This window comes from Pristiophorus japonicus, chromosome 3 (assembly GCF_044704955.1).
Source record: "Pristiophorus japonicus isolate sPriJap1 chromosome 3, sPriJap1.hap1, whole genome shotgun sequence".
NCBI classification, from domain to species: domain Eukaryota; kingdom Metazoa; phylum Chordata; class Chondrichthyes; family Pristiophoridae; genus Pristiophorus; species Pristiophorus japonicus.
Window position 1 is genome coordinate 141,839,690 of NC_091979.1, and position 17,207 is coordinate 141,856,896.

General features: G+C 44.0%; 1 protein-coding gene across 1 annotated transcript in view; it reads left to right on the top strand.

Moving 5' to 3' along the window:
• Positions 1 to 16,937, top strand: part of ankar (ankyrin and armadillo repeat containing) — a 408,780-nt gene extending 391,843 nt beyond the window's left edge. The window contains exons 28-31 of the mRNA XM_070873696.1: positions 13,924 to 14,033; positions 15,936 to 16,132; positions 16,243 to 16,292; positions 16,831 to 16,937. Coding sequence (XP_070729797.1) covers positions 13,924 to 14,033; positions 15,936 to 16,132; positions 16,243 to 16,292; positions 16,831 to 16,937 — 464 coding nt within the window. The remainder of the gene's footprint in view (positions 1 to 13,923; positions 14,034 to 15,935; positions 16,133 to 16,242; positions 16,293 to 16,830) is intronic.
• The last annotated feature ends 270 nt before the right edge of the window (positions 16,938 to 17,207 follow it).

Below are 17,207 nucleotides of genomic sequence, written 5' to 3' on the forward strand. Positions count from 1 at the left end.
CATCTACAAGATGCACTGCAGCAACTCGCCAAGCTTCTTTAGCAGTACCTCCCAAAACTGTGACCACCTAGAAGGATATGGGCAGCTGGCGCATGAGAACACCATCACCTGCAAGTTGTCCTCCAAGTCATGCACCATCCTGACTTGGAAGTATATCGCCGTTCCTTCAGTGTCGCTGTGTCAAAATCCTGGAACTCCTTCCATAACAGCACTGTGGGAAAACTGTTATGCATGTAAATATTACCAATGTGTAAGACTTGCCACCGGGGGTGCACCTGTGGGGGACCCAAGGGTCACCTGCACACCCTGGGCAAGCAGCTATAAAAGGCAGTCTACCATGCTGCTTCCTCACTCTGGAGTTACATTAAAGAGACCAAGGTCACAACAGTTTGAGCTTACAATATACAATCTTATGGAGTTATTCTGAACATAACAATTGGCGACGAGTAACAGATCATGAACTTTCATGCGGTTATGGCTGCCATTGGTATTCTTGAGAGATTTGTTGAGGGTGATGATTGGGAAACCTTCGTTGAGCGTGTTGACCATTTTTTATGGCCTCATCAAAAATCTGCTAGCACCGTCAAAATCAACGGAGAAGACATATGAAGACTTGTGCACGCTGTTTCAGGAACACCTCAAGCCGAAGGAGAGCATCTTGATGGCCAGGTATCGCTTTTATATGCACCATCACTCCGAGGGCCAGGATGTGGCGAGCTATGTCGCCGACCTAAGATGCCTTGCGGGACCGTGCATATTTGCTGGATTGTTGGGAGAAGTGTTGCGGGACTTTTTTGTGCTTGGAATCGGCCACGAGATCATTCTTCACAAATTGCTGTCTGCCGAATTCCTACATCTGAGCAAGGCCATCACGATAGCCCATACTTTCATGTCCACGAGCGATATCATTGCAGCATCGAAGTTCACCGGCAAGTACTGTGTATAAAATAACGCCTTCAGCAGGCAGAACTGTACATGGCAGGGCCTACACGCCCGCAGAAGCCAGACCTAGGATGACTCAGAGTCTGACGTGGGGCGTGAATGCGAATCCATTAACACTTTGTTGGCGCTGCAGTGGTAATCATTGAGCCCATCAATGTCGATTCAAGCACTACGTGTGCAAGGGCTGTGGAACAATGGGGCACCTCCAGCGAATGTGCAGACCTGCTGCGACTCACCATGTGGCAGAGTCGGCAGAAGATGACCGATCCGGCGCGAATCACGCAGGACGAGTAAGAGAGGCAACTCAACCCGAGGCTGAAGAGGAAGTGTATGGGGTACACATCTTCACCACCAAAAACCCTCCGACAATGTTAAAAGTCAAATTAAATGGCATTCCAGTTTCCATGGAATTGGACACGGGGGCGAGTCAGCCAGAAGGCGTTTGAGAAACTGTGGAACAACAAGGCACAAAGGTCAAAACTAAATCCGATCCACACCAAGCTGTGCACTTACACCAAAGAGCTCAAACCAGTCATTGTCAGTGCGGCAGTGAAGATATCGTATGATAGAGCTGTGCATGATTTACCACTCTGGATTGTACCAGGTGATGGCCCAACGCTGTTCAGCAGAAGCTGGCTAGGAAAGATCCGATGGAACTGGGACGACATCAAAGCACTGTCTTCGGTGGATGATGCCTCGTGTGCCCAAGTGCTAAACAAATTCCTGTCAATATTCGAGCCAGGCATCGGCAACTTCACAGGCGCCAAAATGCAGATCCATCTAGCCCCTGTTGCATGACCCGTTCATCACAAGGCCCGAGCGGTTCCATACATCATGCGAGAGAATGTCGAGATTGAGCTGGACACAGACTTCAACGAGAGTGGATCATAGCGCCAGTCGAGTTCAACGAGTGGGCCAGTCCAATTGCTCCGGTATTGAAAAGTGATGGGATGGTCAGAATTTGCGGGGACTACAAGGTAATGATCAGCCGAGTCTCGTTACAGGACTAGTACCCACTACCCAAAGCGGATGACTTGTTCGCAACGCTAACAGGGGGAAGTTGTTCACCAAGCTGGATCTAACCTCTGCTTACTTGACACAGGAGCTGGCTGAACATTCGAAAAAATTGACGTGCATTAACACACACAAAGGACTGTTCATATACCACAGATGCCCCTTTGAGATTCGTTCGGTTGCAGTCATCTTCCAGAGGAACATGGAGAGTCTGCTGAAATCGGTTCCACGCATTGTGGTATTTCAAGACGATATCTTAATTACTGGCCGCAACACCACCGAACACTTGCACAACCTGGAAGAGGTTCTAAAGCGACTGGACAGAGTGGGACTCAGGCTGAAATGCTCCAAGTGTGTTTTCCTGGCGGCAGAGGTCGGATTTCTGGGGAGAAAGATTGCGGCATTAGACCCGCGGACTCCAAGACAGAGGTCATCAAGAATGCACCAAGACCACAGAATGTGACGGAGCTGCGTTCGTTCCTGGAACTCCTCAACTATTTTGGAAACTTTCTACTGGGGTTGAGCACTTTGCTGGAGCCTTTGTATTTATTGCTACGCAAGGGTGATGACTGGGTTTGGGGTAAATCTCAAGAGACAGCCTTTAACAAGACCAGAAACCTGCTTTGTTCTAACAAGTTACTTGTACTGTATGACCCATGTAAATGTTTAGTACTGGCATGTGATGCATCTTCGTACGGGGTCGGTTGTGTGTTACAGCAAGCCAATGTGTCAGGCAAACTGCAACCGGTTGCATATGCATCCAGAAGCTTACCTAAGGCTGAAAGAGCCTACAGTATGGTTGAGAAAGAAGCATTAGCATGCGTATACGGGGTTAAGAAAATGCACCAATACTTATTAGGACTCCGGTTCGAGCTCAAAACCGACCACAAACTGCTCATTTCGCTGTTTTCAGAAAGCAAAGGTATTAACACCAATGCTTCGTCCCGCATCCAAAGATGGGCACTAACATTATCTGCGTATGACTATGTAATCCGCCACAGAGAACTGTGCTGATGCCCTCAGTCGGTTACCATTGCCCACCACTGGGGTGGAAATGGCGCAACCCGCAGACTTGCTTCTTTTAATGGTTGCTTTTGAGAATGAGGGGTCACCCGTCACGACTAGCCAGGACCCTGTGCTATCACTAGTAAAAAGCTGCGTCCTCAATGGGAGCTGGTCGGCGGTTCCCGGGGAAAAGCAAGACGAAATTAAGCCGTTCCACCGAAGCAAGGATGAAATGTCTATCCATTCGGACTGTCTCCTATGGGGGAATAGTGTAGTTTTGCCAGAAAAAGGCAGGGAAATATTTATACGCGACCTTCACAGTACCCACCAGACATAGTCATGATGAAGGCTATTGCCAAGTCGCACGTTTGGTGGCCCGGCATTGACTCGGAATTGGAGTCATGCGTACACCAATGTAACACTTGCTCACAGTTCAGCAATGCACCAAGGGAGGCCCCACTGAGTCTGTGGTCATGGCCCTCCAAACCGTGGTCCAGGGTCCACGTAGATTTCGCTGGCCCCTTTCTGGGAAAGAGGTGCCAAGTAGCAGTGGACGCTTACTCTAAATGGATTGAATGTATAATAATGTCATCATGTACGTCTACTGCCACCATTAAAAGCCTCCGGGCCATGTTCGCCACCCATGGTTTGCCCGAAGTCCTTGTTAGTGACAGTGGAGCATGTTTCACCAGCTTGGAATTCAATGAGTTTATGAACTGCAATGGCATCAAGCATGTCAGGTCTGCGCCGTTTAAGTCCGCATCCAATAGTCAAGCAGAACGGGCAGTCACAACCATCAAGCAGAGCTTGAAACGTGTAACAGACGGTTCCCTGCAGACCCGGTTATCTCGGATCTTGCTCAGCTACCGCACGCGACCCAACTCGCTTACCGAGGTTCTCCCTGCAGAATTGCTACTGAAGAGAGCATTCAAAACCAGGCTCTCCTTAGTCCATCTGGATCTCAAAGATCATGTAGGAACCCAGCGTCACCAGCATAATGTGTACCACGATCGCATGGTTGTATCATGTGACACTGAGGTAAATGACCCTGTGTTTGTTCTTAATTACAGTCAAGGTGCCAAATGGATTGCTGGCACTGTGTTAGCCAAGGAGGGGAATAGAGTGTTTGTTGTCAAACATTTGAATGAACAAACGTGCAGAAAGCACTTGGATCAGACCAAACTGCGGTTCACTGACAACCAAGAACAGTTTGAAGAGGACATTACCATCATTGATCCACCCACACACACTCAACCAGCAATTGACCTCGCGGTCAACCACGAGGATAAACCCACCATGCCCGACAGTCCGATCAGAGCAGCCACACTGCAGTGCAGCAATGATCCGACCAACTCACCCATGCCAGGATTTCAACTCAGGCGATCAACCAGGGAACGCAGAGCCCCAGATCGCCTCAACTTGTAAATAACTTGTATCTAAGACTTTGGGAGGGGAATAATGTTACGTATGTAAACATTACCAATGTGTAAAACTTGCCATCAGGGGGCGCACCTGTGGGAGACCCAAGGGTCACCTGCACACCCTGGGCAAGCAGGTATAAAAGGCAGTCTGCCATGCTGCTTCCTCATTCTGGAGTTACATTAAAGAGACCAAGGTCACAACAGTTTGAGCTTACAATATACAGTCTTGTGACGTTATTCTGAACATAACAAAAACTAAATAGTGGGGGGAGGGACCAGAAATGAAAAAAGTAAAAAAGAAAGGAGAAGGCAATAGTGCAGGGTAGCGATAGGGGTAATGATAACCAGAGTGTGACAGGAAGGGACAGAGCGTATAAAAATAAGAGTGCATCAGAAAGTGGGGTGAGAGTAGGGAAAAATGATAAAAAGACGTAATTAAAAGCTCTTTATCTGAATGCATGCAGCATTCGTAAGAAGGTAGATGAGTTGACGGCACAAATAGAAATAAATGGGTGTGATCTGATAGCCATTACAGAGATGTGATTGCAAGGTGACCAAGGCTGGGAACTGAATATTCAAGGGTATTTGCCATTTTGGAAGGATAGGCAGAAAGGAAAAGGAGGTGGGGTAGCTCTGTTAATAAAGGATGAGAAGAGTGCAGTAGTGAGAAATAATATTGGCTTAGAAGATCAAGATGTAGAATCAATTTGGGTGGAGATAAGAAATAATAAAGGAAAGTAGTCACTGGTAGGAATATTCTATAGGCCCCCTAACAGTAGCTACACTGTAGTACGGAGTATAAATTAAGAAATAATTGTGCCTTTTAGAAAGATATGGCAATAATCATTGATTGGACAAATCAAATTGGCAAAGGTAGCCTTGAGAAAGAGTTCATAGAGTGTATTCAGAATGGTTTCTTAGAACAATACATTGTGGAACCAACCAAGGAGCGGACTATTTTAGATCTGGTAATGTGTAATGAGACTGGATTAATTAATGATCTCATAGTAAAGGATCCTCTTGGGCAGAGTGATCAAAGCATGGCAGAATTTCAAATTCAGTTTGAGAGTGAGAAAGCTAGGTCTCAAACTAGTGTTCTGAACTTAAACAAAAGCAATTATAAAGGTATGAAGGCAGAGTTGGCTAAAGTGGACTGAGAAAATAGATCAAAGGGTATCAAATTGAAAACAAAGGCATACAATGTTGCGAAGAATAGTGGAAGGCCAGAGGATTGGGAAATTTTTAGAAACCAGCAAAGGATGACTAAAAAAATAATAAAGAGAGAGAAGATAATTTATGAGAGTAAACTAGCAAGAAATATAAAAACAGTCAGCGAGAGCTTCTACATGTATATAAAAAGGAAAAGAGTAGCTAATATAAATGTTGGTCCCTTAGAGGATGAAATTAGGGAATTAATAATGGAAAACAGGGAATTGGCATAGATTTTGAACAAATATTTTGTATCAGTCTTCATGGAAGAAGAAACGAAAAGCATCCCAATAATTGATAATCAATCAGCTATTGAGAGGGGAGAACTTAGAACAATCACTATCACTAGAGAAAAAGTACTAAGCAAACCAAAGTGACTAAAGGTGGACAAATCCCCTGGACCTGATGGTTTATATCCTAGGGTCTTAAAAAAAAGTGGCTGCAGAAATAGTGGATGCATTGGTTGTAGTCCACCAAAATTTCCTGGATGTTAGCGAGGTCCCAGCAGATTGGAAAACCGCAAATGTCACGTCCCTAGTTAAGAAAGGAGGGAGACAGAAAACAGGAAACTATAGATCAGTTAGCTTCACGAAAGTAAAATCCCATGGGATCCAGGGCAAAGTAGCAAGTTGGATCCAAAATTAGTTCAGAGGCAGGAAGCAAAGGGTGTTTGTTTTTGTGACTGGAAGGATGTTTTTAGTGGGGTTCCGCAGGGCTCAATACAAGGTCCCTTGCTTTTTGTGGTATACATCAATGATCTAGACTTTAATATAGGGGGTATGATTAAGAAGTTTGCATATGATACTAAAATCAGGTGTGTAGTTGATAATAAAGAAGAAAACTGCGGACTGCAGGAAGATATCAATCAACTGGTCAGGTGGGCAGAACAGTGGCAAATGTAATTTAATGCGTAGAAGTGTGAGGTAATGCATTTGGGGAGGGCTAACAAGGAAAGGGACATTAAATGGTAGGACACTGAGAGGAACAAAGGGACTTGGGAGTGTATGTCCACAGATCCCTGAAGATAGTAGGCCAGGTAGATAAGATGGTTAAGAAGGCATATGGAATGCTTGACTTTATTAGCCAAGGCAGGGTGGTTATTTGAACTGTATAAAACACTAGTTAGGCCACAGCTGGAGTACTGCATGTATTTCTGGTCACTGCAGTACAGGAAGGACGTGATTGCATTGGAGAGGGTACAGAGGAAATTTACGAGGATGTTGCTGGGAGTGGAGAACCTTAGCTATGAGAACAGATTAGATAGGCTGGGTTTGTTTTCCTTGGAACAGAGGATGCTGAGGGGAGACCTCATTGAGGTGTATAAAATTATGAGGGGCCTATAAAATTATGAGGAGCCTAGATAAAGTGGATAGAAAGGGCCTATTTCCCTTAGCAGAGGGGTCAATAACCAGGGGGCATAAATTTAAAGTAATTGGTAGAGGGTTTAGAGAGGATTTGAGGGTAAATTTCTTCACACAGAGGGTTGTGGGGGTCTGGAACTGCCCAAAAGGGTGATAGAGGCAGAAAGCCTCAGCACATTTAAAAAGTACTTGGATATGCACTTGAAGTGCCATAACCTGCAGGGTTACGAACTGTAATGTATATAATGACTCGAAAGACTAGTTACTGTAAACTCACTCAGGTGCAAACCTGGTTCAACTTTATTCGTGCCCAAAGTGCGCACATGACATGGTATTCGGTCTTATATACCAGAGCCCGCGCACACGCACATACAGCCCAATGACCTCCAATAGTGGCGCCCCCTGGTGTCTAGTGACCCCAAGCATCAATACATAACAACATCCCCCTTCAAGATCTTAGTATCAGTCTCTTTATAAATTAAGACAGTCTCGGGCTTTTCGCTCACGAGTTGATCGTCTCAGTTCAACTCCAGTTCTGGGCGAGCGTTCTGAGTCAGTTGTGATTGGAGGCTGAGTAACCAATCTGATGGGAGTGGTAATGACTCTATCAGAGACTGAAAGTCCAGATTCAGTAATGACAGCAGTCTTCTGATGAATGAACATTGGTGGTTGGTCACTGACTGCATCTTCCTCAACCGGTTCCAGTTCATCCGTGTGCCGCAGTTTTATCTGATCAACATGTTTCCTGCATGTTTGCCCATTCTTGAACACGACAATAAACACTCTGTTACCCTCCTTGGCTGTAACAGTACCGATCCACTTTGGACCTTGACCATAATTCAGCACATAAACTGGATCGTTGACAGAGATGTCATGTGACACAGCAGCACGATCATGATACCATTGCTGATTTTGATGTCTGTTTTCATCGTCATCATTCAAATTAGGATGGACAAGAGAAAGCTTGGTCTTGAGACTTCTCTTCATCAGTACTTCAGCAGGGGAGACCCCGGTAAGTGTGTGAGGTTTCGTCCTGTAACTAAGCAATATACATGACAAACGAATCTGCAGTGAGTCACACGTTTCATGCTTTGCTTGATCGTTTGAACCGCCGTTCTGCTTGACCATTAAGATGCAGGTTACCATTGAGTTTCATGAACTCCTGAAACTTAAGACTTGTGAAGCAAGATCCTTTATTGCTCACAACAATGTCAGGCAAACCATGAGTAGCAAACATAACACGAAGGCTCTCAATAGTAGCTGTGGAATTACTGGATGACATAATAATACATTCTATCCACTTTGAATATGCATCCACCATAACAAAAAGCATCTTTCCCAGGAAAGGGGAAAGGGCCAGCAAAATCGATGTGTATCCTCGACCATGGTTTAGATGGCCATGACCAAAGACTCAGCGGAGATTCCGCTGGTACTTTACTTAGCTGCATGCAAGTATTGCACTGATGCACACATGATTCCAAATCAAAGTCAATTCCAGGCCACCAAACATGAGCCCTGGCAATGGCTTTCATCATGACGATACCCGGATGAGTGCTATGTAGTTCACGTACAAATTTTTCTCTTCCTTTCTTCGGCATAACAATACGATTGCCCCACAGTAGACAATCTGACTGAATGGATAGTTCATCTTTGCAACGGTTGTAAGATTTGGTCTCCTCACACATTTCCATAGGTATGGCAGACCAATCACCACTGAGGACACAACGTTTCACAACCGATAAAATAGGATCATGGCTGGTCCAGATCCTCACTTGTTGAGCAGTGACAGGAATTCCTTCACTCTCAAAAGCATCCATTACTAACAGTAGATCTGCAGGTTGAGGCATCTCCACTTCAGATGAGGGCAACAGCAGACGACTCAGTGCATCGGCACAATTCTCAGTGCCAGGTCTATGAGGAATAACATAATCATAGGCAGACAATGTCAACGGCCATCTCTGGATACGGGACGATGCATTGGTATTAATACCTTTGTTTTTCGAAAACAATGAAATGAGTGGCTTGTGATCCGTTTCGAGTTCAAAACGGAAACCAAACAGGTACTGATGCATCTTTTTGACCCCATACACACAGGCCAAAGCTTTTTTTTCTACCATGCTGTAAGCTATTTCTGCCTTTGACAAACTTTTCGAAGCATACGCAATAGGTTGTAGCTTAACTGACTCATTTGCTTGTTGGAGTACACAGCCAACCCCATATGATGAAGCATCACAAGCCAATACAAGGCGCTTACATGGATCATAGTGAACAAGCAGCTTGTTTGAACAGAGCAGATTCTTGGCTTTCTCAAAAGCTCTATCCTGAGATACACCCCAGACTCAGTTGCTGCCTTTTCTGAGCAGCATGTGCAGTGGCTCTAATAAAGTGCTCAATTTTGGTAAGAAATTACCGAAGTAGTTGAGTAGCCCAAGGAATGAATGCAGCTCCGTCATGTTCTGAGGTCTGGGTGCATTTTTGATGGCCTTGGTTTACGAATCAGTAGGCCTGATGCCATCAGCAACAATCTTCCTCCCCAGGAATTCAAATTCAGGTGCCATGAAGACACACTTCGAACATTTTAGCCTGACTCCCACTTTGTCCAGACAATGTAGGACTCCTTCAAGATTGTTCAGATGTTCAGCAGTGTCGCGGCCTGTGACCAGAATATCTTCTTGAAACACGACGGTTCCTCTGAAATATGGCTGCAGTCAAACAGATTCCAAAAGGACACCTGTTGTAGACAAACAGTCCTTTATGGGTGTTGATGCAGGTGAGTTTCTACGAAGTGTTGACAAGCTCCTGTGTCATATAGGCCAACGTCAGATCCAGTTTAGTGAACGGCTTTCCACCAGCTAGCATGGCAAACAGGTATTCAGCCTTCGGTAGCGGATACTGATCCTGTTTTGAAAATCAGTTAATCGTAACCTTGTAGTCTCCACAGATCCTGACAGTGCCATCGCTCTTTAACACAGGAATGATAGGACTACCCTATTCGTTAAATTCGATCGGTGATATGACCCCTTCCCATTGGAATCTGTCAAGTTCAATTTCGACCTTCTCCCTCAACATGTAAGGAATAGACCAAGCTTTATGATAGACAGGTCTTGCATCAGACTTTAGGTGAATCTGCACCTTGGCTCCAGTAAAATTGCCAATGCACGGTTCAAACAAAGAAGGAAACTTCTTCAGCACTTGCGCACACGAAGTGTCATCCACCGAGGACAATGCTTTGATATCATTCCAGTTCCATTTGATTTTCTCGAGCCAATTCCTGCCGAACAGCATTGGACCATTGCCTGGGATGATCCATAATGGTAAATCATGAACCACACCATCATACAACACCTTGACTACTACACTGCCAATCACCGGTATGAGTTCCTTAGTGTAAGTACGCAACTCGGCATTGACTGGACTCAGCTTAGGCTTCACAGCCTCAGTTTTCCACAGCTTGTTGAATGTCCTTTGGCACATTATCGACTGACTCGCACCCATTGATACAGGCATACCATTCAGCTTCACATTAACCATTATCGGTTGGCTCTTTGTCAGGAACGAATACAGGCCACACACTTCCTCCTCGGGTATCTTGGGCTGCATATCTGGGCCAGCACTGGACTGGTCATCATCATCAATGTGATGAGCAGCAGCACGCTTGCTCAGTTGTGGGCACATTCGCTGAAGATGCCCCACTTTCGAACAGCCTTTACAAATATACTGTTTAAACCGACACTAATGAGGCCGATGATTGCCCCCACAACGCCAACAGGGTGAAATCGGATTCGTACCAGTTGCCGAACTTTGAGCAGCTACAGGTTTCACATAAGCAGTCGAGTAGGCCCTGCCATAAGCAGCTCTGCCAGACAACGACACAATCTTGTTTACAGTACTTGCCGTGGAGCTCCAATTCTTCATTGATATCTGCCTAAAATTATCATCAGTCGCCATGCATGCCTGGGCAGTCGCAATGGCCTTGCTCCAATCCAGCATTTCTGCAGCCAATAATTTCCGAAGGATCACATCATTGTTGATGAAATCTCGCAGCATGTCTTCCAACGCGTTTTCGAACATACACAGCTCAGCCAGATGTCTTACTTCGGCGACGAATCCCGACACATCCTGGCCCTCAGCATAAAAATAAGTGTAGAAGCGATAACGTGAGTTGATAATCCCCTCTTTTGGCTTGAGATGTTCATGCACCAGAGCACACAAATCCCCATACTCTTTGTCCGTTGTACGTGCAAGCGAGAGAAGATTCTTTATGAGGCCATAACTTTTTGGACCACAAACGGTGAGGAAAACCGCCCTGCACCTAACTGCATCACCAGCTTCCTCCATTTCGTTGGCCTCAAAATACTGTTCCAGGCGGTCGATAAAATCCGCCCAATCCTCGCCATCCACGAATCTTTCCAGAATTCCAATGGTGCCCATTGTGCACGCGAAGGTTCATAAATTACCTCGTCACCAAATGTAATGTATATAATGACTCGAAAGACTCGTTACTGTAAACTCACTCAGGTGCAAATCTGGTTCAACTTTATTCGTGCCCAAAGTGTGCACATGACATGGTACTCACTCTTATATACCAGGGCCTGCGTACTCGCGCGTACAGCCTGATGACCTCCAACAGTGGCGCCCCCTGGTGTTTAGTGACCCCAAGCATCAATACATAACACGGACCTAGAGCAGGAAAGTGGGATTAGGCTGGATAGCCTCTTGTTGGCCTCCGTCCATGCTGTAAACTTCAATGATTCTATGATAATACAGACAAGCTGAGTCAGCATGGTTTTATGAAAGGGAAACAATGTTTGACAAATTTGCTGGAGTTCTTTGATGATGTAACGAGTAGGGTGGATAAAGGGGAACCAGTAAATATTGTATATTTGGATTTCCAGAAGCCAGTCGATAAGGTGCCACATAAAAGGTTACTGCACAAGATAAGAGCTCACAGGATTGGGGGTAATATATTAGCATGGATAGAGGATTGGCTAACTAACAGAAAACTGAGAGTCGGGATAAATGGATCATTTTCCGATTGGCAAACTGTAACTAGTGGGGTGCCACAGGGATCAATGCTGGGGCCTCAACTATTTACAATCTATATTAATAACTTGGATGAAGGGATCGAGTGTAATGTAGCCAAATTTGCATTTGATACAAAGATAGGTGGGAAAGCATGTTGTGAGAAGGACACAAAGAATCTGCAAAGGGATATAGATAGGCTCAGTGAGCGGGCAAAAATTTGGCAGAAGGAGTATAATGTGGGAAAATGTGAGGTTATCCACTTTGGTAGGAAAAATAAAAAAGCAAATTATTATTTAAATGGGGAGAGATTACAAAATGTTGAGGTACAAAGGGATCTGGGGGTCCTTGTACATGAAACACAAAAATTTAGCATGCAGGTACAGCAAGTAATCAGAAAGGCAAATGGAATGCCCTGCTACAATTGTATAGGACGTTGGTGAGACCACACCTGGAGTACTCCGTGCAGTTTATATTTCCTTATTTAAGGAGGGGTATACTTGCATTGGAGGCAGTTCAGAGAAGGTTTACGAGGTTGATTCCTGAGATGAAGGGGTTGTCTTATGAAGAAAGGTTAAGCAGGTTGTGCCTATATTCATTGTAGTTTCGAAGAATGAGAGTTGATCTTATTGAAATGTATAGGATTCTGAGGGGACTTGAGAAGGTAGATGCAGAGAGGATGTTTCCCTTCGTGAGGGAATCTAGAACTAGTTTCAGAATAAGGAGTCACCCATTTAAAATAGAAATGAGGAATTTCTTCTCTCAGAGGGTCATGAATCTTTGGAATTCTCTAGCCCAGAGAGCAGTGGAGGCTGGGTCAATGAATATATTTAAGGTGGAGATAGACATATTTTTGAATGATAAGGGAGTCAAGGGTTATGGGGAGCGGGCAGGGAAGTAGAGTTGAGGCCAAGATCAGATCTTTTTGAATGGTGGAGCAGACTCGAGGAGCCAAATGGCCTACTCCTGCTCCTATTTCTTATGTTCTTCAGCACACGGACTGCAGCGGTTCAAGAAAGCAGCTCACCACCACCTTCTCAAGGGCAATTAGGGATGGGCAATAATTGCTGTCCTTGTGAGCAACACCCACATCCCATGAACGAAGAATTTAAAAAAATTACAGCTGAGCCCATTGGTGATGGTTTCCTTGTTTTGAGTACCACTTGTCCATATATAAATCCTAAATTGATTTTGGACTCAAATCATGTATCGTTCATTCTTGATCATCCCTTAAGTTTATATATAAAAACATAGAAACATAGAAAGTAGGTGCAGGAGTAGGCCATTCGGCCCTTTGAGCCTGCACCACCATTCAATCAGATCATGGCTGATCATACAACTTCAGTACCCCATTCCTGCTTTCTCTCCATACCCCTTGATCCATTTAGCCGGAAGGGCCATATCTAACTCCCTTTTGAATATATCTAATGAACTGGCCTCAACAACTTTCTGTGGTAGAGAATTCCACAGGTTCACAATTCTCTGAGTAAAGAAGTTTCTCCTCATCTCAGTCATAAATGGCTTACTCCTTATCCTTAGACTGTGACCTCTGGTTCTGGACTTCCCCAACATCGGGAACATTCTTCCTGCATCTAACCTGTCCAATCCCGTCAGAATTTTATATGTTTCTATGAGATCTCCTCTCATTCTTCTAAATTCCAGTGAATATAAGCCTAATTGATCCAGTCTTTCTTCATGTGTCAGTCCTGCCATCCCGGGAATCAGTCTGGTGAACCTTTGTTGCACTCCCTCTATAGCAAAAAAGTCCTTCCTCAGATTAGGAGACCAAAACTGCACAATATACTACAGTTCTTCAAGAAGTTGGGCTATTTAATATGCTTTGCTTCTGTCTTTTCAGTTCATACACAATATCTATTAAGATTAATTATTGAAAATATACTGTCCAGTAATAATATTTTGACCAGTTTGTACAATTGTTCTCCTTACAGGACAGCTGCTGTCCTCTCTTACTCAGACAAGTGCAGGTATTTCTGACGCCATTATTACAATGGGAGCTGTGGAACTCCTTTGTCCACATTTATACGCCGAGAGGGAACAGGTAAAGGAAACACAAACAAAAATATAGGGCTAAAAATTCAGGGGCTTAACGCCACCCGTTACCGGCAAAAAATGGCAAAAGCGCGGCAGCGGCTGATCTTTCGGCAAATGGTGGCAGGTCCCATAGCCTCCTTCATTTTGATCTTCTCAGTAATGCTGTCGGTAGGTATTAGCGGCCGGCACAAAAAAAATGGCATATTGGTGACATCACGCCGACTTGACATCATTACGGTCAATTTCGACCCTAGCGCTGGGTCATAACCACGCCAGGGAAACCCAGCATGTAAAGAGACGGACAGTGGCACTGTCAGCATCTCTTAAAGGGACACACACATTTTTCAGGTAAGTTTGCATTCATGCTTTTGGACTGGGTTTTTTTGATTTTATTGAAGTAGTGGTTTGCTGCAATAGATGTAAAATGTTTTTTAAGTGTACAGGAAGTGTTGCTGGATGCTTTCAAGGCCTCGAATGGTAAAAGAAAGCCTCTGAGAAAACAGAAAATGCTGCAAATACTAAAATTACCCTGTTGATTGTGTGCACGTATTTTTCATGATGCAAGAAACTTTAAAGTGGTTATCATATATTTTCCTAAATTACTTCATAACTTTTGGAGTAAAAAGGAATTCATTAATGCTGTGAGCTACATATAATTTAATGCTCTACTTTTACTACTCGGAGGTGGCTTCAGTCCAGCTCAGATTGTAGGGTGTTTGTTTTCCACTCTACTTTGATTCGTAGATTTCGGGAATTACAGGAAGGACTCCACGTAATGCAAAGTTTAGGTTTAAACCCAACTGTTAGTTCATTACACAAAAAACAACTAAAAATTATAGAACAAGACTCCTTAGAGATTGATCGAAGACGTACAATCACCCATCCAGCCAATTGCTGCTGTTGTCAATTGTAGGCTCGTGGAGCTAGGGAAGATGTTGGGTCCCAGCTGCTTGCATCTCTGCTTCACTCTCCTCCTGCTTGTGTTTCCTTCTTGTCATCTCTCTCTTCGTGGTCATTGTTCCTTTGACCTGTTGTTCTGAGGTATTTTACTTCTGTGAGCTCCTTCATATATATCCATTCGATTATACAAATCTCCTGCTGGGCTGCTTTCAGTTAATGTGTCTGGATGAGTCTCGATGGTGTGATGATGGGTCTGGATCTGTTTGGATGGCCACAATTCATATCTCATTCTGTGCATGGAATCAACAGGGCCAAAGATAACTCCTTATCTTTTGTGCCTCGCTATTCAAAAATGCATGCCTTGTGGGATCCTTTGTGGTCCTGGATTTTCGCAGACTTATCGTCTCCATAAGGAACTGGTTTTTCCCCTCTGGCCAATGAATCCATGGGCTCCTCTGCTTGATTTTATCAAAACTCTTTGTCTCGATGTTAATTGAGACTCGCTCCTGACTGCAGAAATTGCATTAATCGGTTATGAGTCACCACCGCCCCAGGCTGGCGCTCTTTCTCCCGCCCAACAGTCCCACAGGTTTTTGTTTTAAACCATATCAGTCCATGATCTCTTGCTGTGCCCTGATCACAAAATGTGTACTTCTTACAAGAGATGTAGTTAGGGTCAAACAACTCTGAACAGTTAGATTCCAGTTCCTAGTGCATGGGACTCTTAAATATAAAACTACCTTCCAGTTTTCATTCTCAGGAGACTTCTTAAGAATAGACAGCAAGGAAACTATAAAATGAGGTCACTGTTTTAAGGGTGCAATTGAAGTAGTCAATATAATGTTGGAGTAGCACGCACTAAACTAGCTTGTGTAATACGGACTATGATAATAGAATACTTAAAACCATAATTGGATGCAAGGTTTTAAAAAGCATTTTATTCTTCACCATTATCTCTCATTTTAATGAGCATTAACATAAAAAGCAACAAAATATCTGGCTGTTTCAGGTTCGTGATTCTTGTGCTACAGCCTTGGGATACCTAAGTTTTAATCGAACTGGTCATCGTCGCTTGCTGGTGGAGTGCAGGAATCAGCCAGAATTATTTGAACTTTTACTAGCTAACATATGCAAAGATGGCAAAATCTGCAAGGACTTTACAGATGAATTCAGAGTGCAAAAATTAGTTGGTCTGCCATCAGAGAGGTATGAAATCCTAATGCTGAGAAACATAAAAAATTCTGCAAATGCTCTGAAACAGAGCTTAGCTAACATCAGTGAACTTGTAATATACTGTTTTTCTTTTTTAAAACCAGATTGGAACTAAATGAAGGAAAACTGGTGCTAGTCAAAGCAGACGGAATAGGTAAATTATATCAGTATACTTAAATTCAACAGTGATTTCTATAAGGTAACTCACATAGCTGTTGAAAATGGTAGGAAACAAATATTGTGAAATTAATAAATGATATTATTGACAATCAATGATTTAACCACCAGAAAAATCAAAAGGCAAAATGTTCAAGAAAATGTTCTATAATAGTTTTCACCCTTTAGAGTTACAGGGTATTGGAGTCAGGGATGGATTAAGGGGAGGGGGAGATCAGGCCGTCGCCCGGGGCCCAAGCCTAGAGTGGGGCCCATACAGGGTCGGATTAAGGGTAAGGGTAAACGGTATTGACATAAGTGATGTAGCAAGAGCGGAACGAAGCCATGAGGACTCAGGCACATGTTATTCTCAACTTGATGTAAACAGACTCTAGATGCCCTTTTTCTAGAGATGCATTTTACACACAAATCGAGAGTGAAAAAAAGGAAAGAGCACCAGCTACGCGAGAAGCAAAAGAGACGAGAAGTAGCTAAACTTTTTAAACTAGATAATTTTTTCCAACTAAAAACTCAAGATCATGAAGATGAAGGCCAAGATGATGCTGTGCAGTCAACTTCAACAACGAAACTACTCGTGGCACTGGACCCGGAGTTGGCCGAGTTGGAGCTCAAGTCCAACTAATGCATACAGCTGAAAGAGGCACAACTTATGAGTGACATTGGGCTGTGGGGTAAAGTATCTCAGAAGACATGCAAAGCCATTGGATTGCAAAAGGTAGTGAGGACTGCCGAAACTGCGATAAAGACTTCCAAAACTCCGGTGTGATTCATGCCAAGGATGTCGCTGATACTGCTCAAAGTCCTTGTTCACACGTAAGCACCCGTTGACAGGGAAACATGTGCAGCGAACGTAGCTCTGTTATTCACCTTCAAACGATAGAGTATTCTGCTT